Source organism: Thalassophryne amazonica, chromosome 10, assembly GCF_902500255.1.
Source record: "Thalassophryne amazonica chromosome 10, fThaAma1.1, whole genome shotgun sequence".
NCBI classification, from domain to species: domain Eukaryota; kingdom Metazoa; phylum Chordata; class Actinopteri; order Batrachoidiformes; family Batrachoididae; genus Thalassophryne; species Thalassophryne amazonica.
The window spans coordinates 16,241,221-16,268,219 of record NC_047112.1 but is presented as its reverse complement, the minus strand read 5'-3'; the positions used below and the strand labels follow the sequence as shown (position 1 = coordinate 16,268,219).

General features: G+C 40.0%; 1 protein-coding gene across 4 annotated transcripts in view; it reads right to left on the bottom strand.

Annotated features, from left to right (window-relative positions):
- atp11b (ATPase phospholipid transporting 11B (putative)) overlaps window positions 1-26,999 on the bottom strand; it is a 108,348-nt gene that overhangs the window by 56,475 nt on the left and 24,874 nt on the right. For all 4 annotated transcript variants that reach the window (XR_004562964.1, XM_034179472.1, XM_034179473.1 and 1 more), the window contains exons 3-15: window positions 24,355-24,444; window positions 22,752-22,832; window positions 21,394-21,501; window positions 18,558-18,686; window positions 18,021-18,124; window positions 15,471-15,518; window positions 15,125-15,189; window positions 11,010-11,091; window positions 10,781-10,931; window positions 8,685-8,882; window positions 8,089-8,247; window positions 5,090-5,277; window positions 2,793-2,861 (exon numbers count right to left, since the gene is read on the bottom strand). Coding sequence is in view for 3 of the 4 variants with exons in the window: in XM_034179472.1 (XP_034035363.1) it covers window positions 2,793-2,861; window positions 5,090-5,277; window positions 8,089-8,247; window positions 8,685-8,882; window positions 10,781-10,931; window positions 11,010-11,091; window positions 15,125-15,189; window positions 15,471-15,518; window positions 18,021-18,124; window positions 18,558-18,686; window positions 21,394-21,501; window positions 22,752-22,832; window positions 24,355-24,444 (1,472 nt within the window). In the remaining variant the exon portion in view is untranslated. The remainder of the gene's footprint in view (window positions 1-2,792; window positions 2,862-5,089; window positions 5,278-8,088; window positions 8,248-8,684; window positions 8,883-10,780; window positions 10,932-11,009; window positions 11,092-15,124; window positions 15,190-15,470; window positions 15,519-18,020; window positions 18,125-18,557; window positions 18,687-21,393; window positions 21,502-22,751; window positions 22,833-24,354; window positions 24,445-26,999) is intronic.

Sequence of the window (26,999 nt, the reverse complement as noted above, 5' to 3'; positions counted from 1 at the left end):
CCCAGTTCTTGCATGGCCGGCATACTCACCGGACACGTCACCCATTGAGCATGTTTGGGATGCTCTGGACCGTCGTATACGATAGCGTGTACCAGTTCCTGCCAATATCCAGCAACTTCGCACAGCCATTGAAGAGGAGTGGACCAACATTCCACAGGCCACAATTGACAACCTGATCAACTCTATGCGAAGGAGATGTGTTGCACTGCATGAGGCAAATGGTGGTCACACCAGATACTGACTGGTATCCCCCCAATAAAACAAAACTGCACCTTTCAGAGTGGCCTTTTATTGTGGACAGGCTAAGGCACACCTGTGCACTAATCATGGTGTCTAATCAGCATCTTGGTATGGCACACCTGTGAGGTGGGATGGATTATCTCAGCAAAGGAGAAGTGCTCACTATCACAGATTTAGACTGGTTTGTAAACAATATTTGAGGGAAATGGTGATATTGTGTATGTGGAAAAAGTTTTAGATCTTTGAGTTCATCTCATACAAAATGGGAGCAAAACAAAAAGTGTTGCGTTTATATTTTTGTTGAGTGTATGTATGTATTTATTTATGTATGTTCATTGTTAGTTGCTTTTATATTTTCTGTTGTGTTTCTATTCAGGTTCTTTTTCCCTCTTTCTCTAAAATTATATATAATAATCATTAGATTATTGATATATAAACAAAAATAAATTTAAGAAATATTACAATTTGAAAACAAATGCACCCGAACGTGATGAGAGCTGCAACTGCTTAATGCTAACTTTTAACATTGAAAACGCCATAGACATGCTAACGCGTTAGCGTCGCTCCCGTTTTTAAGTTATAAAATACATCAGCTGTTTCAGAAGACCATAACAGGTCGGTTTAACGTAGAAAAGGTAAATAATACTCACAGAAGTATGCTCTTTAGGATTTTAGCGGGGGAAAATTAAGCGAAAGAAAAAAAGAATAAACGAAGCAATAGGTCGAAGCATTCAATCTGCAAACCACTGCTTCGATTGGTTCACGGTTCAAAGCAAAGCCGTGCTGCAGAAAAGTTGATTACAGGCGCACATGACGTGAAATATATATATATATAAACATTAAACTGAAGCCAAGAGTAACGAGGCTGTTTGTTTTAAAAATGTAAGGAATAGAAAGTACAGATACTTGTGTGAAAATGTAATGAGTAGAAATCAGAAGTAGGCAGAAAAATAAGTAAAGGAGTAAAGTACAGATACCTAAAAAGTGTTCTTAAGTACAGTAACGAAGTATTTGTACTTCGTTACTTGACACCTCTGGTGACAACCTGGTGAAAAACTACAGGAAACGTTTGACCTCTGTAATTGCAAACAAAGGCTACTGTACCAAATATTAACATTGATTTTCACAGGTGTTCAAATACTTATTTACAGCAGTAACATGCAAATAAATTATTAAAAAATTATACATTGTGATTTCTGGATTTTTTTTTTTTTTTTAGATTATGTCTTTCACAGTGGACATGCACCTAAGATGAAAATTTCAGACCTCTCCATGATTTCTAAGTGGGAGAACTTGCAAAACCGCAGGGTGTTCAAATACTTATTTTCCTCACTGTACTATTGGGCTCCAAATGCGCTGTACTCCAAATGCGTATGTACTCACTGGAGCACCCAGGGGGCTATTCAAACTGGCCAACTAGTAACACATCACTCCTGAAAATGATCTTTGGCTTTTCACGCGAGGTGAATCTGCCCTACGATTGGATTTTAGAAAACCATGTGACGGTGAACCAAATCCGACTGGACACTTACACTGCGCACGTCATCACACAACTTCTGTGAGGCATACAAAGATGGCCGATGGCTGGCTTGAAAATGCCCGGAGTTAACTTTTCAGAAAAAAAAAGTAAGTTTTTATCTCATATCATTAAAAAGTTATTTATAATTTAGTAAAACGTGGTCTTAGCCGTCGTATACGACGGCATCGGCCCCAGAGGGTTAAGCTACTACTATCAATCCATTCAATTCAATCAATTTTTTTTTAATATAGCACCAAATCACAACAAACAGTTGCCCCAAGGCGCTTTATATTGTAAGGCAAGGCCATACAATAATTATGTAAAACCCCAACGGTCAAAACGACCCCCTGTGAGCAAGCACTTGGCTACAGTGGGAAGGAAAAACTCCCTTTTAACAGGAAGAAACCTCCAGCAGAACCAGGCTCAGGGAGGGGCAGTCTTCTGCTGGGACTGGTTGGGGCTGAGGGAGAGAACCAGGAAAAAGACATGCTGTGGAGGGGAGCAGAGATCAATCACTAATGATTAAATGCAGAGTGGTACATACAGAGCAAAAAGAGAAAGAAACAGTGCATCATGGGAACCCCCCAGCAGCATAACTAAGGGATGGTTCAGGGTCACCTGATCCAGCCCTAACTATAAGCTTTAGCAAAAAGGAAAGTTTTAAGCCTAATCTTAAAAGTAGAGAGGGTGTCTGTCTCCCTGATCTGAATTGGGAGCTGGTTCCACAGGAGAGGAGCCTGAAAGCTGAAGGCTCTGCCTCCCATTCTACTCTTACAAACCCTAGGAACTACAAGTACCTACAACATAGGTACTACATACAAAGCAAACCACATCACTGATCACTGGCTCTAAAATAATAATAAAAAAATAAGTATAAACCAATAATGGCATAAATGTTCCACTTTAAGACATTTAAGTCTACATGTGACATGACTATTAGGCATCAGATGAGAGCTGATGTTAATATTTCTACTATTCTTCAGGAAGGAATGTGACAGCAAGTTAAAAGTTTTAAGGAGAAGTAGCTACTCACTTCTCTGATTTACCAAAGCTTTTTATTTCCATGGTATCTCCTTTGATGCTGGTGAAAGTCACACCAATCCTGAGGACAAACAAGCAGAAGAAAAAAACAAAAAAACTTTCAGCTAAATGTGAATTCTGACTCTTAAATACGAGCTGTAATGCAATTCTAAACTACTTTGAGGAAATGGGATAATGCACAAATAAAAAAAAAAAAAAAAAATCTGATTTCAATAATACACTCTTATTTGATAAATGGACGATTTCCAAACTTTATGCTGCATTTACACACAGGCAAGACGCGTTATGAATGTCACATTTGCGTTATTGTTGGCACATTCCTGACATTCTTAATGTGACTTAACACATCTGAATAGGTTTCTTAATAGCGCGTGTTGGTGCGTGATATTCGTGGAGCATGTTTTTGGCTGTCAAAAAAAATCTTCCACGAATGTCACGCACCACCCTCATTTCGCCTCATGTCGTGGAGGTTGCAGCTGAGCATGTTGATCCGTCTTGATTAGTGGTGATCCTTAATAGAGTATGACAGCGCTCTTCTCTGACGTGCGCACAATTAAACCCTGCTGCACCGCATTCAGTTTCATTACTGCAGTATGTTGAAGCAGGACAGTGATGCCAAGTCGGCTGAAAGTCTCATTCCAATGGTTCTTAGTGCGCTCCTGCAGGTGTTCCACCTGCTGCATGTGCCTGATGTTTGGGAAAATGAGCAAGACGAGAGCTGCGTGGAGCCACACATCTGGCTCTCAGTCTTCTCTTCTTTGCGCCACTTCATGGCACAGAGCCCAATTAAACATTCACTCACAAAGTTCTTCAGCTGTGGATTTTGAGGAGCAAACTGGAGTGATCTGAATTGTTCAGCAACTGACGGGTGGATGAATACGGGTGTGTGTGGAGACAATTTGCCTCATTCACGTGACAGAAATTGATGCGCTGTTATGCGTGATAACGCACAACTACGCTGAACATTATTCTTGACCGTGCATAATGGTTCCTGATAATTCTCCAGCAACACATGCCATTAATCGTAACGCATGGTAACAGGCTGCAGCAGTTCCTGAGGACACCTGACGCCTCTGCCTCAAATCATCACATTCGTGATCAGCGGACAAGAATGTATAGTTCTTGGCATTCATGACATTCCGTCATTGTGTAAACGCAGCATTAGCCTCCTCAGTATTGTTGAGAGCTGCCATCTATACAGTACACATTTATACTGCAGTAAGGGGTGGTACAGAACAGAGACTCCAGGGGGAGGATTCGACAACCTCATCAGGAAAAATCTTCAAGGACACTGACGGTTCATGGATACAAGTAAGTAAAGCTTAAATAAAGCCCTGGTCACATGTCACTAATGAAGTACACAGAAGCCAAAACCAAAACAAGAAATCTGGACTTACTATGACTTTCTGAGACATTGTTTAACTGTCATCCAGCTTCATTCCTGTAGCTGGCGATTCGTCAGAATTTTCAAACTGTTGAAAAATGTGAACGACTCCCGACGACAACTTCAATTCGTCTGTAATCCATTTTTCTTTCTGTCTTGATGGTTCCTCATTGTTTGTGTAGTTCCAGTACTGTCAGCGTTCCACTTGATTGTCATCAAACTTTGTCCAACCTCCCAAGTCCGACGTCTTGCATGAACATTGACTATATCTGAACGGATCAATAACTAAAGATCCAACGAGCTGAACGTGACTTGTCCATGTGTGGGACGAAAAGCAACGTTTTCAGAAACAATAGCGGCAAGAATTTTTGATCAACTACTTTAACTATTTACACACGTTCACATGCCGTCTCTGGCTCCAACGTGCATGTGCGCGCACACATTCAAACCTGTTGTCAAGACAACGCAGCTCCACATGGCTGTGGAGCACGCAGACTCGCTGCAGAAATGATCACAGCATCAAGGTTCGCTTTGTTTTTCTTTTGTTACTTTTGGTTTCGTTTTGGTCTTTTTGCACTCTGCACTCACAGGCTTTTCGGCGATGGGAGATGTGCCAGCTCATTTATCCACTTTTTAACCACAAATTACCTCTTCTCAGTATCAGTGGGTCCAACTAATGTTGAATTAAAGAAATATATGCATCAACACAGTACCAAAGAGAACTATTTGTACAAATGTCTTAGAAATAGAAGCTACAAACAGAAATGTTTCTACAAAATTGTATTTTCAGTTTAGAAAATGATCAAAAACTTTATCAAATTTTGAATCAGCACCAATTTTGCTTAATATCTCCTTACTGGTGATGCTTGATCCATTTCATTATCTTTGCATAATTTGAAATGTACCTCTTTGTTGCCTCTACTAAAGCCTTCTCATCCGGTGATGAGGCGTAGTACTCCATGTGATTGGTGGAGAAACCGTTTGCGTTCGAGAACGGGTCTCCCGCCCCGAGCAGGCAGTCAGGCTGGTCGTAGCTGATCTGAACCGTGTGACACAATGACACCGCCTTGAGAAATAACAACTCCCCGCCCATCTGAATGGAGAACAGTTGACAGGGAAAGAGAAGAAGTGACAGATGTTGTTACATTTATAGCTATTGCCCAACTAAATCACTTCTTATTGTAAGAGCTGAACCAGTATAATGAGTTAATGTAACATGACGACACTGACTCATGGACATGAGCATCTGCCTCAGTAATCAACTTCAGGCATTTCAGAACTTATAATGTATACACAGTATGTAATATTGTGTACATGCTACAGATACAGGGATTAAAGCAAAAAATAATCTGACTGAAATTTTTTTATGCCCGAATCATAAGCTGTTCACCATCCATCTACCTTTTCATAGAAACCCTTTAGCAATTGCATCCTAGAGCTGCAACAGACTGGTGTCCTGTTCAGGGTGTACCCCGCCTCATGCCCTTTGACTGTTGGGATAGGCTCCAGCCCCCCGTGTCCCTTACTTGGAGTAAGCAGTTAAAGAACAGTGAGTGAGTGCGTGAGGGCTTCCCTCCTAACAGACCTGATTTTAAAGCTAGAACCCCAAACAGACCCAGAAACAACAGAGCTTAGACATCACATTTTAAAAAAATTGCTTCACATTCCACTTTAGTTATGCAGAAAAGTTACATTTTTATATGGTTCATTCAGATTTTCTTCCTCATTTTATGGCAGTTGACACCCATCTTAATGGTGCATTAGCGCCACCTGGAGTGTTTCATCATTTGTTGATACAATAAATGGCCACAGCTGCAAAGCCATCCCAGACATCAGCAGAATGTGTTTAAAATTTAAACCAACCTCATTATATGCTGCCAATTAATGTTTTTTTGATCAGATGTGTTGTTTAATGACACTTATTTTGTTGTTTCAAGTGATATCCTCATTGCCTGCTCCAAGAGCTTACTGGTTTTGGTTGCCCAAACATAAACCTGTGTTTTTAATATTGTACCTGTCCTCGAGTATGTACAACTCCAATTCCAAAGAAGTTGGGACATGGTGTAAAATGTAAATAAAAACAGAATACAATGATTTGCAAATCCTCTTCAACCTATATTCAATTGAATACACCACGAAGACAAGATATTTAATGTTCAAACTGATAGAATTTTTTGGTTTTGTGCAAATATTTGCTCATTTTGAAATGGATGCCTGCAACACATTTCAAAAAAGTTGGGACGGGGCAACAAAAGACTGGGAAAGTTGCTGAATGTTCAAAGAACACCTAATTGGAAACAGATGAGTGTCATGATTGGGTATAAAAGGAGCATCCACAAAAGGCTCAGCCATTCACAAGCAAAGAAGGGGTGAGGATCACCACTTTGTGAACAACTGCATGAAAAAAATAGTCCAACAGTTTAAGAACAATGTTTCTCAATGTTCAATTGCAAGGAATTTAGGGATTCCATCATCTACAGTCCATCATATAATCAGAAGATTCAGAGAAACTGGAGAACTTTCTACACGTAAGCGGCAAGGCCGAAAACCAACACTGATGCCCGTGACCTTCGATCCCTCAGGTGGCACTGCATTAAAAACCAACATCATGCTCTGTGTCAGCCTGATCCCATCAGATCTCAGAAGTTAAGCAGTGCAGTATCTGGTTAGTACTTGGATGGGAGACCTCTTCGGAACACCAGCGGCTGTGTGTGTTTCTCCAGGTAAAACTGGAGTTGTGTCATGAAGGGCATCCGGTGTAAAACCTGTGCCAAATACCATTGTGGAGCTGGCTGTATCCGCTGTGGTGACCCCGAACAATAAGGGAGCAGCTGAATGGACAACAACAACACTGTGTAAAAGATCTTACCGCGTGGGCTCAGGAACACTTCAGAAAACCATTGTTAGTTAACACAGTTCATTGCTACATTTACAAGCGCAAGTTAAAACTCTACCATGCAAAGTGAAAGCCAAACATCAACATTCAGAAATGTAGTCGCCTTCTCTGGGCCCGAGCTCATTTGAAATGGACAGATGCAAAGTGGAAAAGTGTGCTGTGGTCTGATGAGTCCACATTTCAATTTGTTTTTGGAAATCATGGACACTGTGTCCTCTGGACAAAAGAGGAAAAAGACCATCCAGATTGTTACCAGTGCCAAGTTCAAAATCCAGCATCTGTGATGGTATGGAGGTGTGTTAGTGCCCATGGCATGGGCAACTTACACATCTGTGATGGCACCATCAATGCTGAAAGGTTGGATGGCAGCATGTGTTGCTCCAAAACCTGGATATTATCTAGGTTTTGGAGCAACACATACTGCCATCCAAGCAACGTCTTTTTCAGGGGCGTCCCTGCTTATTTCAGCAAGACAATGCCAAGCCACATTCTGTATGTGTTACAACAGCGTGGCTTCGTAGTAAGAGTGCGGGTACTAGACTGGCCTGCCTGCAGTCCAGACTTGTTGCCCATTGAAAATATGTGGTGCATTATGAAGCGCAAAATACGACAACGGAGACCCCAGACTGTTGAACAACTGAAGTCGTACATCAAGCAAGAATGTGAAAGAATTCCACCTACAAAGCTTCAACAATTAGTGTCCTCAGTTCCCAAACTCTTTTTGAGTGTTGTAAGAAGGAAAGGTGATGCAACACAGTGGTAAACATACCACTGTCCCAGCTTTTTTGGAAAGTGTTGCATTCATAGATTTCAAAATGAGCAAATATTTGCACAAAAACAATAAAGTTTATCAGTTTGAACATCAAATATCTTGTCTTTGTGGTGTATTCAACTGAATATAGGGTGAAGAGGATTTGCAAATCATTGTATTCTGTTTTTATTTACATTTCACACAAGGTCCCAACTTCATTGGAATTGGGGTTGTAGAGCATTTGTGTGTGTGATTACCAGGTGAGGTGTAGAACCATCTGGCGAGTCCTCAGTCAGTCCTTCTGGTACCAGTTTGCCATTAACTTCCCGGTACTTTGTTCCAGTAATTGAACACTCACGGAACTGCATCTCGTTTTCTGTTAGTGTACCAGTCTTATCAGTAAACACATACTCCACCTGGAAAATTAAACACAGGCAGATAATCATTTGCATAAATTAAAGTCATACATATTTCCATCAGAATAATAATTTGAATGTTGAACACTGATACAAAAGAGCCACATCTCATAATGTACACACAAATCTTTAAGTTTCATCTACAGTTCCGTTTACCTGCAATGAGGAACTTATGTTTTCTTGACTGGAATCTGATGTGCACCATTCATATTACATTCAGAGATGGGGCTTTTTTTTTAAATACATATTTCTCACAAGACTATTACAATGATGTCGATAAAACCTGACAGATATGTCTATCAAGAGACAAAGGTGGGAAATTTCATGACAATGGCGACTTTGGAAATTTGCACATTGTGCAAAGGTGTTTTTGTGCAAACTGATTCTCCTCCTATATCACGTGTATGTGTGTGTGCACAATTACTCATTTTGTATACCTGACCCAGTTCCTCGTTGAGGTCAGAGGTGTTGACCTGAGCTTTCTGGTCACTCTCCTCGTGGTAAAGGTCCAAATCCCAGCCAATGAAAAAGGAACCCAAGAACTTCTGCATTTCCACAGTAACGTACAGTGAGATGGGGATGATGAAGTTATAGAGCACCATAAATGCCAGGAAGTCTGAGATGAACTTTAAGATCTAAAAGAAGAACACAATTACAAATTCAAAGACAATACAATTGAGGACACACCCCTTTCCAAAAATAAAGAAATAAGAATAGCAAACAATCACAACTAGACAAGGTGATAGAAATAAAGTTTGGTTGGATGGGTATTGATAAGATTTTATCTATATCGATACCATTATCAATTCTGCTTATCGATCTAATTCCTTATCGATTCCCTTATCGATACCGCTTGTGAATTTTCTGTGTACTAAAAGCAGGCTTTACAGGTTTTCTACGTCAACAACATTTTATTGAGTCTTAAAGTAAATAAATATGAAACTGGTCAATGGATCCTTAAACTCTGGACATAAATCACTTTATCTTAATTTTTGGTGGATCCTTGATGTCTGAACATAAATAGACAAACAAAATCTGTAGTTTTGTCAAAAGCATTTCCTTTCAGACATTATTGGCATGAATGTCTTTCCATACATCTGAGCTGAGCTCTTGCTATGCTGCAGGTCAGGATGTAATTCATAAAGAATGCACAATGTCTCATTTTGGGAAAAAAAAAATGTTTTAATTGATTGTAGTTTATTGCCTGTATTACAGCATTTGGAAAGGTGTCATTTTATTTAGAGCGCCGCGCGGCGTTTGGAGCTGTGCCAACGGAACGGAGGACGATTCTTGGTTTTTGACTGCCACAAGACAAGATCCCACTTAGCGACTTTAATCTGCACAAAAGTGACTCAGTCACGATTGACATATTTTAATGGCTTTGAGAGGAGTTAAGAAGCTGACCTGCCGCTTCTGAAGAGTTGTTACTATTATTGCTGTTGTTACTATTATTATTATTAATATATAAATAAAAAAATATTTTTAATACATTTGACTTACGACAAACGCTGAGCCATTAATTATTATACAGAAAAGAAATGCACACAAACGTACTGCGATGTGAACAGCTAATGCTAACTTTAACATTGAAAACGCCATAGACATGCTAACGCATTAGCATCGGTCCTGTTTTTAAGTTATAAAACACATCTATCAACTGTTTCAGAAGACCACAACAGGTGGGTTTAACATAAAAGGGTATATATTACTCACAGACATATGCTCTTTAGGGTTTTAGCGGGGAAAAATTAAGATAAAGTGAAATAAATGAATCAACGAGCCAGCAGATCAAAGCATTGTTTCATTGGTTCAGGCTTCAAAGTGAAGTCGTGCTACAGAGCCGCTGCAGGGTCTGTAATCAACATAGAGAAATGATCATTTTCCCAACAAACACCCTCAAAAACAACGGTCACACTGAAGGACAGATGAGGGAATCGTTAAGCAAAAAGACTATTGACATCGGTGGATTGAATCATTTCTTAACGATACCCGAAAAGAACCGGTTCTCGATACCCAACCCTAGTACAGACTAACTTTGTAGGTGGGCTGCTGGAGCACCAGTTATTCTGCAGCTAAAACACAGCAATACATTTGTTGTGCCTGCACCCCTCTCTCAGTCTGCAGGAACAAGCTCGTGTGCAACTGATTTTTTTTTTTTGTCCCGGCTGTCTCAATAGATAAAGGCTGCTGTTCTCACTGATTGATTATTGTTGGCAGGATGGCTGATAGGCTGGCAGTCCGCAGTGAAAGGTTTTCTCTCTCATAAGGCTCGTTACAAAATGTGGAGAAACTAGAACTGCCATACAAGTAGCCTTCTAAAAGTGCATTCATACACACAGTTATGCGTGTGCACTGCATAACTACTGAGAAATAGCAAGGAATTGATCAAAATGCATCTGCAAAAAGAAGAAGAAAAAAAATGGAATGTTGCCTAAAGCTTCAGTTATCTGTGTCACTCGAGGAATGCACCACTTGGAAAAGTTAATCCATAAAAGAATGCTTTCCTTTCACGCTTAATACGACGCAGACTGACCGGACTGCTGTTTCTCTCTTGTTCAGTCTTTCTGTTATAAAAGGGCTCGTCCCATTTGTCCTCAGCCTGCCATGCATACTTCAGGATGGTGCTGAGGATGGCCTCGAACAGTAAGATGCCCAGGTAGATGATCAGGAAAGTATTCATGGATCTGACACAGGAAGAGAACAGATTCAGCAGATCCTAAAACAACATGCTGCTTATACTAACAGAGGACACAAATGGTTACTTTTCCACTGCGGAGCGTTTCTGGGACTTGCACTTGTAGTTGAGGGCCATCTTGGATTCCATCCCTGTGTAAACTGCCACACCTGCACAGCACAGCAGGTTAAAGGTTGATGGACACTTTCAGGGAGGTTTTGACCGTTAACAACAAGTTAACACATACCAGACAAGTTTTACACCGGATGCCCCTCAACATTACATAGAGAATGGGCATGGGTGGTTTTGAACTGGGAACCTTCTGTTTTGGAAGGAAGTGCACTGACCACTTGGCTACAAAACATGTACAACCCCTGGCAAAAATTATGGAATCACCGACCTCGGAGGATGTTCATTCAGTTTAATTTTGTAGAAAAAAAGCAGATCACAGACATGACACAAAACTAAAGTCATTTCAAATGGCAACTTTCTGGCTTTAAGAAACACTATAAGAAATCAGGCAAAAAAAAATTGTGGCAGTCAGTAACGGTTACTCTTTTTTAGACCAAGCAGAGGGAAAAAAATATGGAATCACTCAATTCTGAGGAAAAAATTATGGAATCATGAAAAACAAAAGAACGCTCCAACACATCACTAGTATTTTGTTGCACCACCTCTGGCTTTTATAACAGCTTGCAGTCTCTGAGGCATGGACTTAATGAGTGACAAACAGTACTCTTCATCAATCTGGCTCCAACTTTCTCTGATTGCTGTTGCCAGATCAGCTTTGCAGGTTGGAGCCTTGTCACGGACCATTTTCTTCAACTTCCACCAAAGATTTTCAATTGGATTAAGATCCGGACTATTTGCAGGCCATGACATTGACCCTATGTGTCTTTTTGCAAGGAATGTTTTCACAGTTTTTGCTCTATGGCAAGATGCATTATCATCTTGAAAAATGATATCATCCCCAAACATTCTTTCAACTGATGGGATAAGAAAAGTGTCCAAAATATCAACGTAAACTTTTGCATTTATTGATGATGTAATGACAGCCATCTCCCCAGTGCCTTTACCTGACATGCAGCCCCATATCATCAATGACTGTGGAAATTTACATGTTCTCTTCAGGCAGTCATCTTTATAAATCTCATTGGAAAGGCACGAAACAAAAGTTCCAGCATCATCACCTTGCCCAATGCAGATTTGAGATTCATCACTGAATATGTCTTTCATCCAGTCATCCACAGTCCACGATTGCTTTTCCTTAGCCCATTGTAACCTTGTTTTTTTCTGTGTAGGTGTTAATGATGGCTTTCGTTTAGCTTTTCTGTATGTAAATCCCATTTCTTTTAGGCGGTTTCTTACAGTTCAGTCACAGACGTTGACTCCAGTTTCCTCCCATTCGTTCCTCATTTGTTTTGTTGTGCATTTTCGATTTTTGAGACATACTGCTTTAAGTTTTCTGTCTTGACGCTTTGATGTCTTCCTTGGTCTACCAGTATGTTTGCCTTTAACAACCTTCCCATGTTGTTTGTATTTGGTCCAGAGTTTAGACACAGCTGACTGTGAACAACCAACATCTTTTGCAACATTGCGGGATGATTTACCCTCTTAAGAGTTTGATAATCCTCTCCTTTGTTTCAATTGACATCTCTCGTGTTGGAGCCATGACTCATGTCAGTCCACTTGGTGCAACAGCTCTCCAAGGTGTGATCACTCCTTTTTAGATGCAGACTAACGAGCAGATCTGATTTGATGCAGGTGTTAGTTTTGGGGATGAAAATTTACAGGGTGATTCCATAATTTATTCCTCAGAATTGAGTGAGTCCATATTTTTTTCCCTCTGCTTGGTCTAAAAAAGTAACCGTTACTGACTGCCACAATTTTTTTTCTTGATTTCTTATAGTGTTTCTTAAAGCCAGAAAGTTGCCATTTGAAATGACTTTAGTTTTGTGTCATGTCTGTGATCTGCTTTTTTTCTACAAAATGAAACAACTGAATGAACATCCTCCGAGGCCGGTGATTCCATAATTTTTGCCAGGGGTTGTAGAAATTGAGAGAGAGGAGGTGGGAGCACGCTGTATGTGTGCACTACAGTCATGACAGAAATACCTTACTGGCAAAAACACCCAGCACAAACGTTTATCTGTTGTATTATATTACAAGTGTGACTATGTTTACATGGACAGCAATAATCTGATTATTAACTTTATTCTAATTACAGTGTTTATATGAGTTGTTTAAAGAATATTCGATATTCAATCAGAATGTGGCATGTGTCTTAACCACACTATTGCTTACTCCGATTATAATCCTCGGCTTCTCGGACCACACCATTGGCTGGTTCTCAAACCACCTTTCAGGTAGTAAGCAGAGTGTGTGCAGTACAACAGCCTTTCATCAAGCTATCTAAAGGTCACAAATGGTGTGCCACAAGGATCAGTTTTAGGACCCACTCTTTTTACAATCTATGTAAACAACATAGGTCAAAATATTACTGATGCATCTTTACAACTCTTATGTTGACGATACCATTGTTTAACAGTGCAAACACTGTTGTCCAGTCCTTCCAACATCTACAGTCTGTGTTTGACATTATTCACTCAGACTTATTCCCTCTCAAATTGGTGCCAAATGCTGACAAAACCAGGGGCATGCTGTAATAGATGAAAATCTCTCTTTTAAGTCCCATAATAAAGACCTTGTAAAGGTTTCTTCCTCAGGAACAAATCATGATTCATGCCCCGTTTACACTGGACTGAGACAAATAAGACCTACAAGACCATGGCATGCTGTCAACTCTCGCAAGTCTTAGCTGGTCTCCAGTTTAATCTGTTAGTCATGTTTACACCAAGCGTGAATTCCTATTGAATTGTGCGAGTGAAATATATGTTAATATCTGTGATCAGTGATGCAACCCCATGTAGGGTCTATTACGACCCATAGGATCAGGTTGGGAGTGGGTAGGTACCCGTGAGAATTAACAAGACCGATTATGAAACTCGTGTATCTTTTAACCAGCCTGCAACCCGGTGAGAGTAACAGCAAGCAGAGGCCATTTTTCAATGGCACATGGGTCATGGACTCTGTGTAAACGGGGTGTTACATTCCACACCAGGAAACAGCTTGTAGCTACCACTTTCTTGCCAGTTATTGATTATATGAATGCCTCTGCCAGCTCTCTACAGACGTTTACCATGGAGCTTTAAAATTCAGAACTGGCTGTAAAACCTCACTCACCTCTGTATTCTCTGATCAACTGGTCATTACTATCCATATGTAGAGTTTTGCACTGGCACCATCTGATTTACAAATCAATCCTTGGACTGTTACCCTCATTCACCTCCTTCTACATATCACACAGTGTAGTCATAGCCTGTGCTTCGAGGACTATTATTTTAGTGTTCCTTCAATACGTACAACGCTTGGCAAAGAGCATTTTCTTATTCTGCTTAATCAACCTGCAACACAACAGAAGTTGAAGCTGTCTAGTTTGATTCCAATGGGGGAATACAACCTTATTTTAAAGGCACTTTAAAATTGGATTTTTTTTTTTCCTGTTTTAAGTATTTTAATTTGCTTTCATTTGGCACTTTGATTTTACTGTATTGTACTGATGCTGTATATTATATCACTCTCTGTAACTAACTGTCATATTGTATGTTTGACTGAAACAGGTCTCTTGAGAATGGTGACCTCATATCTCAATAAGACTACCTGTATGAATTAAAAAAAAAAAATCTTACTCTGGTTAAGGTACAGTAATCAGAAAATGCTGTTTACATGACAGTATCTTATTCAGAATACAGTCTTAATCAGGTTACTGTCCACGTAAACACAGCAACTGCTTAATGTCTGCTGTGACTTAACATTTCTATGTATTTAAAGTAAACATCTATGATATCTATGAGATATCTATCTATATCTATGATAAATCAGCCAGGTCAATAACAGACCAGACAAATGGAAGGTGGCATGGACAAGCCTCAAGTAAAATCCTCTGCTCACACGCCTGCTGATCTGACACGCTGCACAAAACTGCTGTGATTGACTGTGGTAGCTGCAATTCAGGTGGACACAGGAACAGCCACCTCCACTCAACATCAGGCATTAGCCATGACAGCAATCAGAAAGGTGAAAAACTCCTTCTGTGAAGGTGTCCCCCCACCCCACCCCAACATTCTCTTTATACTGACATACCGAAAATCTCTTTGGTATTTTTCAATCTGGCTCCTCGAAGCAGCAAATTCTCTGGACCCAACGGCCTAAAAAAGGAAGCAAACACATAAAAATGGATATGATTTAAGATTCAAGTACAAACAGCAAACATTAGGACTATTGTGAATATTGCAGAAGGGAAGTTTTAGTTGATCTTTCGGTAAATTTCCCCACACAACAAGACAAATTATTCTAGGTGTTTGTAATAAAATACTCCAAATAAAACAGACAGTCTTTCATAATAGCATTTACTGTTTTTGAGCTATTACTATTCCCAGTGCAGGGAATAATTTAGTTATTGACTGCAGTTAAATTAACCTGGTCTCACCTGACAATCTCCTCCCCATGCTGTGTCACTGTAATACGGCCAACAAATCTGGAAAACACAAGAGGCATTTTTATCCTGTGAAGTCATGAATAACTGCCAACACATACACACTACAGAATATGAGCAAAAATGTGTTTATATTAGGGACCCGTACACCCCCCCACCCCCACCCCCACCCCCCGCCCAGATGATTCAAGATATGTAGGGATACATCGCCGATCATACTATTCAATCTTATTTCAGTGCCAATTTTATGTAACTTGATTTTTTTTTTTGTTCATTTAAATTAAATTACTTAGACTAGTGGTGATAAAATCTAAATACAAATGAAGCAAAAATTTCAAAAGACTATTTTCAGCACCGATGATGAAATTTCCCAGAAAATATCACCGCAAACATTCAGTGAGTGACAGTTTAACGCTTTGGGCAGGCCCCCATGAGGATCTTTTTCCTCTCAAAGTTTAATGTGAAGAAGCGATCTCTCAATTCATAGTTTTAGGTAGCAAGCCGTCCTGCCGTCATTTGGACGTTCAAATTTTGAATAAGACGGCCGATTAAAACAGCAGCCGTCTTGTTCAAAACCTTTTAAAATGCGCAGTTTACTGAAGGAGCTGTGTGTGTGTGTGTGTGTGTGCGCACGCGGAGTCAACTCGCTGCAGACTGAGGGAGGGAGATTCCTGAACAGAGGCACGAGACGTTACGTTCTGCTGTGAAGCATCACGTAAGACAGCGAGCGCGGAGCAGAGAGAGAAGATTTTAACCCGAGGGAACATATATATAAAAAAACAAAACCAAACGTGGGGCTGCCTTTACTCTCTGTATTTTCTCTACCGGTGCGGTTCTGAGGCACCGTCCTGTTCACACCATGTGCGCGTCGCATACTGAATTTATGAGATCATGAGATGAAACAAATGGTCAAATATCCTTAAAAACATCCTTAAAAAATTAGAATATATAAATGAACTGAGCAAAAATTACAGAAAAGCTGTGCAGTGATGTTCAGAGACACAGATCACAAAAAGCTGAACTTTAATAGCTGTTATTTCCAAAGGTATGTATTTGGAAAAAAAGGATGACTTCATCACACTAAAATGAACTGGAGTCAGAATAAAAATACAAGCTGCTGATTTCTGTTATTTTTCAAAGTTATTAAGTTGTACCTATATGTTTTAATTACTTCAAAGTGAGTTGCCTCTTATTGTATTCTGATTTATACAAAAAAAAAAAAAAAAAAAAATTTGGGGAGTCTAATCAGCCTGCATTGTTCTGTTAAGTTTATATCAGTTTTCCTGCACATGTCCAGGTATTTTTTCCTTCTTTATAAGAGTTTGGTGTTTGCATTTGCTCCACAAAGTTTTAAAACAATAAAATGTTCACACTTTTCTTGTTCTGTAATTTCAGAAATGCAACAGAAACAACCACAAATCAGAAAAAGTTGACTATACGAGTGCAAAATGAAGAAAAAATAAAAATGTTGCACTATTCCCAGTTTCTCCACTCAGAGAAGCTAAACGTTCTTCCAGAGTTGTGTAATCATACTACAATAGTAGAATATAAAGAAGGGAAAAAAAGAAAAAAAAATTGACAATATAATCATCAATCGCAATTATTTGCCTGACAATTAATCATCTCCAGAAATTCCTAATCGTGACAGCCCTAACTGCCACCACACATTTCCTCTCTGAAATCTGATGTACTCAAGCATGCCAACATCCACCTAGGCAGCTGGTACAGTACAGTGATCAGTTTTTCTTATCAAAAACATAACAGGTTTGTATTATCAGGAAAAACCGGTTTCAATTTGTCAAGTTTAAGAACTCAGACGAGCACTGTTTTGAAAGTCAACAATTACTGACTTGTTGGTTGAGTACATGTAGAAATAGTGTGCAGGAAGAACATGCACAAAAAAAGAAGAGTGCAAGTGAGAGAACGGAGATACAGTGGGGAAAAAAGTCACCAAAACAAACCCACTGTTCTAAAAGCATATTGATCCAACCTGTATTAGCCATCTATGAAAAGACCAAAACATGAAACAGGAATGTTGAAGAGGATTCCAACCAACCAGTCACATGTTTAATTACAAATCTCTGCTGAAATGTTTCTTCTACTATAAGCAACAGGTTGGTTATCATGTCCCCCAGCAGCCTATGTTCAATGTTCCTGAAATGGTGCAATATTTCAACCGGTGAACATTTACCATTAATGCAAGTACAAAAGAATTTTGCCAAAAACTCTAGTTAAATATAATGAAGGTTAAAATATGATAAGGAGACCTCAAAAGGTAACTGGAGTTCTGCAGTGAAATAAAGAACAGTGCAAACTGCATTTGGCCTTATCAGAAAATTTGACTACTGCAGTAAGTTTTGTTTTTTTTAATCTTCCCTGTGGTTCTAGTGGGTCTACCACTAAACAAGAAATGCACAGACATTTCACTGACATGGTACCATTCTTTCATAGTAGGACTACAACATTTTCACCCCAACCTTGGTTTGCAGGAGACTCCACAATGGATTTCATCTGCTCTCACACTGAGAAAGCAGTATACATTACCTGTACAGGTCCGCCTCTGGCTGCTGACACTCAACCACAGCCTGCAGAGCCTCCAGCTGGGACACTGACTGACACACTGCTGTCTCAGGTACAGAGAAGTGGGTCTATAAACACACACACACAGGTAATCAATGATAAAAGAAGAAATCTTTTTTGATTTCCTAAGTTTTTATATGAACTGTAAGAACAGTAAACATCATAGGTCAAAGAGACAAAGCTTTGTAGTTATAGTTCAGCTGATTCAGTCAGTTGGCGCTATTCTACAGGGTACAAGGTTACATCGTATGTGGTAAACTGCCCATACAAAGGAGGAAGAATGTCAATAAATGGGAGGCTGTGAACTGGACTATAAAGTGTAGAGATGAACAGAACAACTGCCAGATGTGAAGGTGCACTTAATTTGTCTGCTGACTCAAACAGCTCTAATACAAATAAATCACTAAAGAAGTTGATACAGTTGTATAGACTCATCGCAAGATTCAACAATAAACAAATTAAAACACTATCTCATAAAAGGACATCCGCAGAAGTGCTGACCTTAAGGTTGGTCTCTCCATCAAGGCTGGCTGTGGTGATGTGGCAGGTCCCGTCTGCACGGTCTGATGACAGCAATACAAGGTCGGCAGGGAACGTCTCATCTTTAGCCACACGAACTATGTCTCCCACCTGTACATGCAAAAGTTAAAAGTCGGACAATTTTTTTAAATAAACACTTTCTAATTTAGTTTTAGGTTAATTTTTATTGTGAAAAGTGGATGATTTTGACAACACTGCAAAAGAGCACAGATGGTGACCTGCATATACAGATCTGTGAACAATTTCCACATACGCTTCCATATGACATGATATGGCACTGCACAGCATGTACCTCAGTCATGGACATGGATTTGGTCTACTCAAAAGTAGACGTGTTTTTGATTGTCACAGCCCACTCAGCTGTTATTTTGTAATAACGTGGGATCGGGAAGAGACACCCATTGAACTGGCATCTTGTCCAGGAGGAGACAAGAGTCGCACCTCTGAAACTACTACACCCAGGGGGTGTAGTAGTTTCAGCACCAGACAGGCACCAGGATGGACCTATATAGGAGTTACTCCTGTTCTTCTATTGTATGACCACTTCTCAACAATATCACAAAAACACAACTATGGACATGTCAGTCCACTTATTTTTCTTGGCAATAACCCAGAATTGTTGTTTTGCAATCACCGTACACAGCTGTTCTCTGAATAACAAACATACCAAATCTGACTAATGTGTCTCAATGTGACTAATGTGTGTATCAAACCCTATTTATATTTCAAAATTCTTCCACCTAGAAAACAAACTGCTTCTGATGACCCATGTTGCTGCTGGATATATATACACATTATTTAATCTACTTCACTATAATGTGACCTTCCATCACTGATCATAAATCACTCCTAAGTAGGGATGGGTATTGATAAGATTTTATCGATATCGATGCCATTATCGATTCTGCTTATCAATCCGATTCCTTATTGATTCCCTTATCGATACCTTGTGAATTTTGTACTAAAAGTAGGCTTTACAGGTTTTCTATGTATTTCATTGAGTCTTAAAGTAAATAAATATGAAATTGGTCACTGCACCCTTGATCTCTGGACATAAATAAAAATAAACAAAACGGTGTTTCACTTTGAAGTTATTAATTCAGACTGGACTCTATCATTCTAACTTGACTTGGCAGAGAGCCGCGCAGCGTTTGGAGCTGTGTGAACAGAACGGAGGACGATTCTCGTTTCTTTCTCGCAACAAGACAGGAGTCCCAGTTAGTAACTTTAATCCGCACAAGCGTGACTCACGATTGACATATTCAGGGATGAAAGTGGTGAAAAACAAAAAAAGCTGAAACCCCAAATTACCCCCCCAACACCACCCGCACGAAAATGTTTGAATTCTAGAAGCTCTAAAATGCAATCTGGGACTATTCCAGACGATAAACTGGAGTGAGAGCAGCATCCATTTAGGTGAGAAAAAAAACGAATTCTAGAAGCTCTAAAATGCAATCTGGGACTATTCCAGACGATAAACTGGAGTGAGTGCAGCATCCATTTAGGTGAGAAAAAAAACAACTTCCCTTATTCAAATTAATTCCAGTAGTATTCTGCTCTTACTAGGATGCAGCAGTTTTCTAGCTTGGCAGATAGTTCTGGAGGAAATCACTGAAGAAATTAACACATTGAAAATATGGTTTGACCGAAACAAACTGTCATTAAACTTAAATAAGACAGGGATGAAATTGAGGTGTGAGAGTCACTAGGTGTTCACAGGAAACATTTATTTCTGTACATATGTATTTATATGTATTTATGTATGTTCATTGTTAGTTGCTTTTATATTTTCTGTTGTGTTTCTATTCAGGTTATTTTTGTCTCTTTCTCTAAAATTGTATATAATAAGCATTAGATTATTAATATATAAACAAAAATAAATTTAAGAAATATTACAATTTGAAAACAAATGCACCCGAACGTGATTGACAGCTGCAAATGCGTAATGCTAACTTACAACATTGAAAATGCCACAGACATGCTAACACGTTAGCATCGCTACCGTTTTTAAGTTATAAAATACATCTATCAACTGTTTCAGACCATAACAGGTCGGTTTAACATAGAAAAGGTAAATAATACTCACAGACGTATGCTCTTTAGGGTTTTAGTGGGGGGAAATTAAGCGAAAGAAAGAAAGAAAGAATAAACAAAGCAACAGATCGAAGCATTGCTTCAATCTGCGAACCACTGCTTCGATTGGTTCAAGGTTCAGAGCAAAGCCGCGCTGCAGAAAAGTTGATCACGGACCCGCTGCAGGGTCTGTAATCAATGTAAAGAAATCATAATTTTCCTGACAAACACCCCACAAAACAACGGCCACTCTGAAGGACCGATAACAGAATCGTTAAGCACAAAGCTTATTGATGTCAGTGGATCGAATCATTTCTTAACGATACCCGAAAGGAACCGGTTCTCGATACCCATCCCTACTCCTAAGTAAATTAGTCCCTTCAGCTGCTCCCTTGTTTTCACTCAAGGTTGCCACAGCAGATCCAAGGTGGATCTGCATGTTGATTTGGCATAAGTTTTACACCGGATGCCCTTCCTGACGCAATTCCACATTACATGGAGAAATGGCAGGGGTAAGGTTTGAACCAGGAACCTTCCGCACAGAAACCAAGCACACTAACCACTTGGACTATCATAAATCACTCATCCAGTATTGCAATCAATCATCAACATTCATAGCAGCTGATGGAGCAATTCCACAGGTCAAAGGTACAAGTCTGAGTAACATCTGACAAAGGTATCAACAGGCTTTTAGCATTACAAGGTATCTGGGTTCTTATCTTACTCTGATGTTCTTGGATCGTGTCTGCACCAGACTCCCACTGCGAACCACAAACACGGGAGCCCCGTTCACCTCGTTGTCCGCCTTGTGCCTTAGCCAATCCTCATAGCCCTGTGAGATGTGAGACAATTTAATAAATTACTAATCAAATACAGCAGCTAAAAGCTGGCCACCGTCAGTGGACAAATACATTACTGATCAACAGTGGTGACAGGAATGTGATTCCAAACATTATATCAGTGTCAAATAAATTACTTCTGCAACAAATCAATGAATACTTTTCTGATCAACACGTGCAAACTGATGATAGGTCTCTGTATTTTTTTAAGTTTGCAACAGCTTAATCTGAATTAAAACTAAATGAACCTGAACATGGATATCCGTAAATACTACAACCAATCAGTCCTTACACAGTGATACAGCAGAAGTGAGTACACCCCTGAGCAATATCACTTCAATGTTAAATGACTTAAGAATTGTATCACCAGTCAAAGTCATTTCCCCTAATGAACATTCAACAAGCTTTAGAAGGACAACATCCAAAGACAGGCCCCAAAGTAGAAAGACGTGTGGGAGTGGGAGACGTGATAATCTAGTGGTTAAAGTGCTGGACTTGATACCAGAGGATCCTTGGTTCAAATCCCAGCCTGACCAGGAAATCACTAAGGGCCCTTGGTGAAGGTCCTTAATCCCCTAGTTGCTCCCTGTGTGTAGTGAGTACCTTGTATGGCAGCACCCTCACATCAGGTTGAATGTGAGGCATTATTTGTAAAGCGCTTTGAGCATCTGATGCAGATGGAAAAGCACTATATAAATGCAGTCCATTTAACAGTACAAGTAATACAAACAGTATGGTACTGCATGTTCATTTTGTTTAGCATAGGTTCACTTAAAAAAACAACAACAACAACAACAAAAAAAAGCAATAGCAAAATAAATAATGTACTGAGGGAAACTTCCAAAACACCCACAACTCCGAAAGAGTGACAAGATTCTGCGGAGGTGACTGCAGAAACTAGGCACAGGGAAACTTGCCTATTCAGACTTAAAAAAAACAACAAACAAACAAAAAAAAACATCTATGGCTGAAATTCTAGGTCTCTAACCAATCCAAACAAAATCATGATTCAAATCTATTACGGTATATCAGTTTCTTCTTGGAGGCCTGTATGTTTAACAGTCTCTTTTAAAGTATTTGCTGTTCACTGTTCAAACACACGTAACAAGAAGTGATACAATTTTTAAGTCTTTGAGATGATATCACACAGGAAGGTACTCGCTTTCACTGAATACTGTTGGCACAGGACTTCCACATTTTTGCTTCCCACAAAGAGGAAGTTCAAGTGCACTTGTGTTCTCACCTGTTTTATGGCGGTTACTGTGATGACAAAAAAGAGAGGCAGACCACTAGTTACTGGGGAGGTCGGGGTGTCTATCATCAACTGGAAAAAATAAAATTATGGAGGTCCAAAGCATTAGACAAACTGCTAGTGGAGGGGAGGGGAAAAAAGTAACACTAGCAGAGAATCTTTGCAGAGTGGGTGTGCCGGTTACAAAAACACAAACAGGCGGAGAGAAGTAGCAACTGTTGTGTCAAACAGGAAACTTCAATAACTTCCTTTACAGGGTAACTGATTGTTTGAACCCCCCCCCCCCCCACACACACACACGTTTAACTGAATTATGACAAACATAAATTTCGGACTCAAGGTTTGTCATACTGAAACAGAGATGGACTGATTAACAGTTCTTTGACATATTGTGGTGTGAAAATGCCACGGTCCCAAAGCTGTGAAGGTTTTCTATTCCGCAATATAACAGCTGCAAACAAACCTCCTTAAACTGTCAGTGAACCTAGCACAGCTAAAACAGATGTTTCATGGCTGAAGGGCTGTGGGGGCATTTTGGTTAGACAGAAAAAGAAAGAAACAAAAACAAAAAGAGAGAAAGGCCGTGCATGAGGAGGCATTTAGGAGCCAATCAACTTGACAACAGCAAAAATCTGACTCATAATTTGGTTTTACGCATAGTTTGGTAGAATTTCTGTATAAATCTATCTTCACATATTACAGCTGCAACATCTGAAGTCATGTGACTTATTTTATATCCTCCAGTCTGCAGTCCCTCACTGCACACCTTTTGTAGTAGGTTGATTTAAAAATAAGGGCGACAAAGTCAGAGGGATGGGACATGTTTTCTGCTTTGGCACATGTACGGAATGCAACTCTGTGCAGAGCACAAACAGCCACACCCAAAAACAAAAACGTTGATTCCAACAGACTGTCACAACTCATCTGTTATGTCACAGAGGAGAAATTAAAAGATAAAAAAGTGCAGAAGACTGAAAATTTGTCCTTTTTTTGAGGGATGACAGAGGTGTGTTTATTTAATAGCCACTCCCATCTCTGTCATTTATACAGAGATTTCTTACCCTGTGTGAATCATCCATAAATACTTCAAACATCCCATATAAAACTCATCCTGTCCAAACAGGGATGAAGAAACAAAAAAACAAGCCCAAGAAAGTGTCATGTTCACTGTGTGGATAAAAACTGACACTACTTTCAGTCACTTGAGCTAAAAATTTAGCTATACTGACAAGCTGAGTAGTTGGTTTGGAGTCAAGTCAATTGCTTTGGCTTCATTAAACAGACCCAACTACACAAGGAGAAGCCAGAAATTTGAAATCCAAATCTTACTTCAACTCAGACTCGCTGATGCAAGCTGAACGCAGACATCCTAAGACTGGCTGTAAAGAATCACTCACAGTCACACACATTGTTATTACTCAACAAATGGTTGTGATGTTTTAAAAGAGGCAAGTCTGTCTCCCCTAGTCCCTGCAAGGTGATGACTCACTCACAATCACAAGCATGTATATTCGAGGCAGGAAGGATGAGAACACACTTTTTAACAGAGGCAAAAACACAAACTTCCAGTAAAGAATTGTGTCAGTGTCATTACCTGTACAAGGAAGATAATGAGGAAATAGAAGTTGGCAATCCGTCTGAATTGCTCAAACAAATTCTTGGGGACAAAATTCCAAACTGTGTACTGCAAGAAGAAAAGAAACTGCTCAATGCTCAGGAAATGGTATCAATGGCTTACAGGATTAAGACAAATACTGAGGAATGGTTCTGTGAAAGTTGAAACAATATGTATCAGAAAAGCTAATTACGAGGTTCAGTCCACTCCAAAACAGTAAGATTTTAAGTTCTTTCACATCTCCAGTTGTCCAGTTATTGATTATTTGGGGAGTTCTTTGTAAAGGACCCAAAGACAGAACTAGTGATCCAACCTAAGAAGTGATTAGTCACAGTCACTGTGGCTGGAAGTGTCAATGCTGAGAAGCTGCCACTCAGTCAGCACTTCCACTGTTACAGGAGCAACATACAATCTGACCTCATCCATGTGCAAGCTTGCAAATCTTATCACCTGATATTCAGATTTCTCTTTATGTGTGCAGAACAAACACGATATACGAGGTCTATTAGAAAAGTATCCGACCTTATTATTTTTTTCAAAAACCATATGGAATTGAATCACGTGTGATTACATCAGACATGCTTGAACCCTCGTGGGCATGCAAGAGTTTTTTCACGCCTGTCAGTTACGTCATTCGCCTGTGAGCAGTCTTTGAGTGAGGAGTCGCCCACCCTCTCGTCGATTTTTTCATTGTTTAGGAATGGCTCAGAGACTGCTGCTTTGTTTGATAAATTTTTTTTCAAAACTGTAAGGCACAACTGAGTGGACACCATTCGATAAATTCAGCTGGTTTTCGGTAAAAATTTTAACGGCTGATGAGAGATTTTGGTCTGGCAGTGTTGCCGTAAGGACGGCCCACGGTGCCTGACGGCGATCTGCTCTTCGAGGCGGCAGCGTCTCGCTGTTTCAAGTTGAAAACTTCCAAATTTCAGGCTCTGTTGATCCAGGAAGTCGTCAGAGAACAGAGAACTTTCAGAAGAAGTCGGCATGAGGAGTTTATTCGGACATTCCATTGTTAACGGACATTTTGTAATGAAAGAACGTGCGGGCAGAGTCGCATGTCGGGCCGGACCCGACCGCGGGGGGTCGCGACAGGAAAAACACCTCCGTTGGAAACCTTAACGGGCAAGCTGGAACATGCCCAAGCTGTTAATTTCTCAGTTACTCACTTGTTGAAAGCCATCAAAAGCCGCCTGAATTTTACAAATGGTTTTCAACATGGAGGTGTTTTTCCTGTCGCGGCGCACACAGATTCGCATTCGAATTTGCGCGCACGTCTTTCATTAAAAAATGTCCTTTAACAGTGGAATGTCCGCATAAAGTCCTCATGCCGGCCTCTTCTGAATCTTCTCTGTTCTCTCACGATGTCCTGGGTGAATTAAGCCTTAAATTAGGATGTTTTCAGCTCGAAACAGGCCGACGATGGCGCCTGGAAGCGCTGCGCGACGTCCCAGTCCGTGGGAAGTCCTTACACCGACAGAAACACCCCATAATCTCTCATCGGCCGTTAAACTTTTCACCGAAAACCATCTTAATTTCTCGAATAGTGTCCACTCGGATATTCCTCACAGGTCCAGAAAAAATTTTGATAAAGCAACGCGCGCCGTCTCGAGCAGCGTGTGAAACAAAGGAATTCAGCCGAGAGGGCGGGACCACATCTCACTCAAGGCCTGTCCACAGGGAAATGACGCCACCGACACGCGTGAAAAAACTCACGCATGCGCACGAGGGTTCAAGCATGATAGGTGTAATCGCATGTCATTCAAATCCACATAGTTAAAAAAAAATAATAAAAGTGTCGGTTTTTTTATCTAATAGACCTCGTACAGACATTCTGCAGTCCTCTCTGTTATCTGCAAGCTTTTTCTCTCTGCCAGATTTCCATATAGAGGTCCTGTTTCTGATCTCCTACTCACCAACAGGAACTACCTTCTGAGCATTCTGATCACCTGAGTCCACTCTATGCTACTCCTCATCTACCTCGACTAGAGATGTGCAGATTTCTCCAATTTTGACTGATAGCACAATCTGACTGGCAACTCCAACAGAATGTCCAGTGAGCAATATTTAGGTGACAAGTTCATCAACCGTGGGGACTGTCCAAAAATCTGCACAATGGATCAGTGTTTAGTGTTATTGATGCATGGATAGGCTGAGTCTCATGTTTCAGTCAGTGCTGGGAAAAATAAGTGAGGAAGTTTTTTTTATGCTTTGTGCATCTTTAACAGTAATGAGAACAGTAGCTATGCTTCATTTAAATTGTTTGAAAAACAAAAGTGTCTGTGATTGACAAGTGGTTAAAGCAGCAGGCTTGTGACCAAAGAATCCTCTGTTCAAATCCATGTCAGGCTGGAGGGGAAAAAAAAAAAAAAAAAAAAAAAAAAAAAAAAAAAAAAAAAAAAAAAAAAAAAAATCACTAAGCGCCCTTGTGCAAGGTCTTTAATCCCGAAGCTGCTCCTGTTGTCATGAGCATCTTGCATGGCAGCGCACCCTGGTATCGATGTGCGAATGTGAGGCATCACTATAAATTACTGTGACTAAGTGCAATGCAAATGAGGGCCATTTACAAATTTGGGTTGAGCTCAAATGTATTGAATCACATATTTTCATGGTGCTCAAATTGG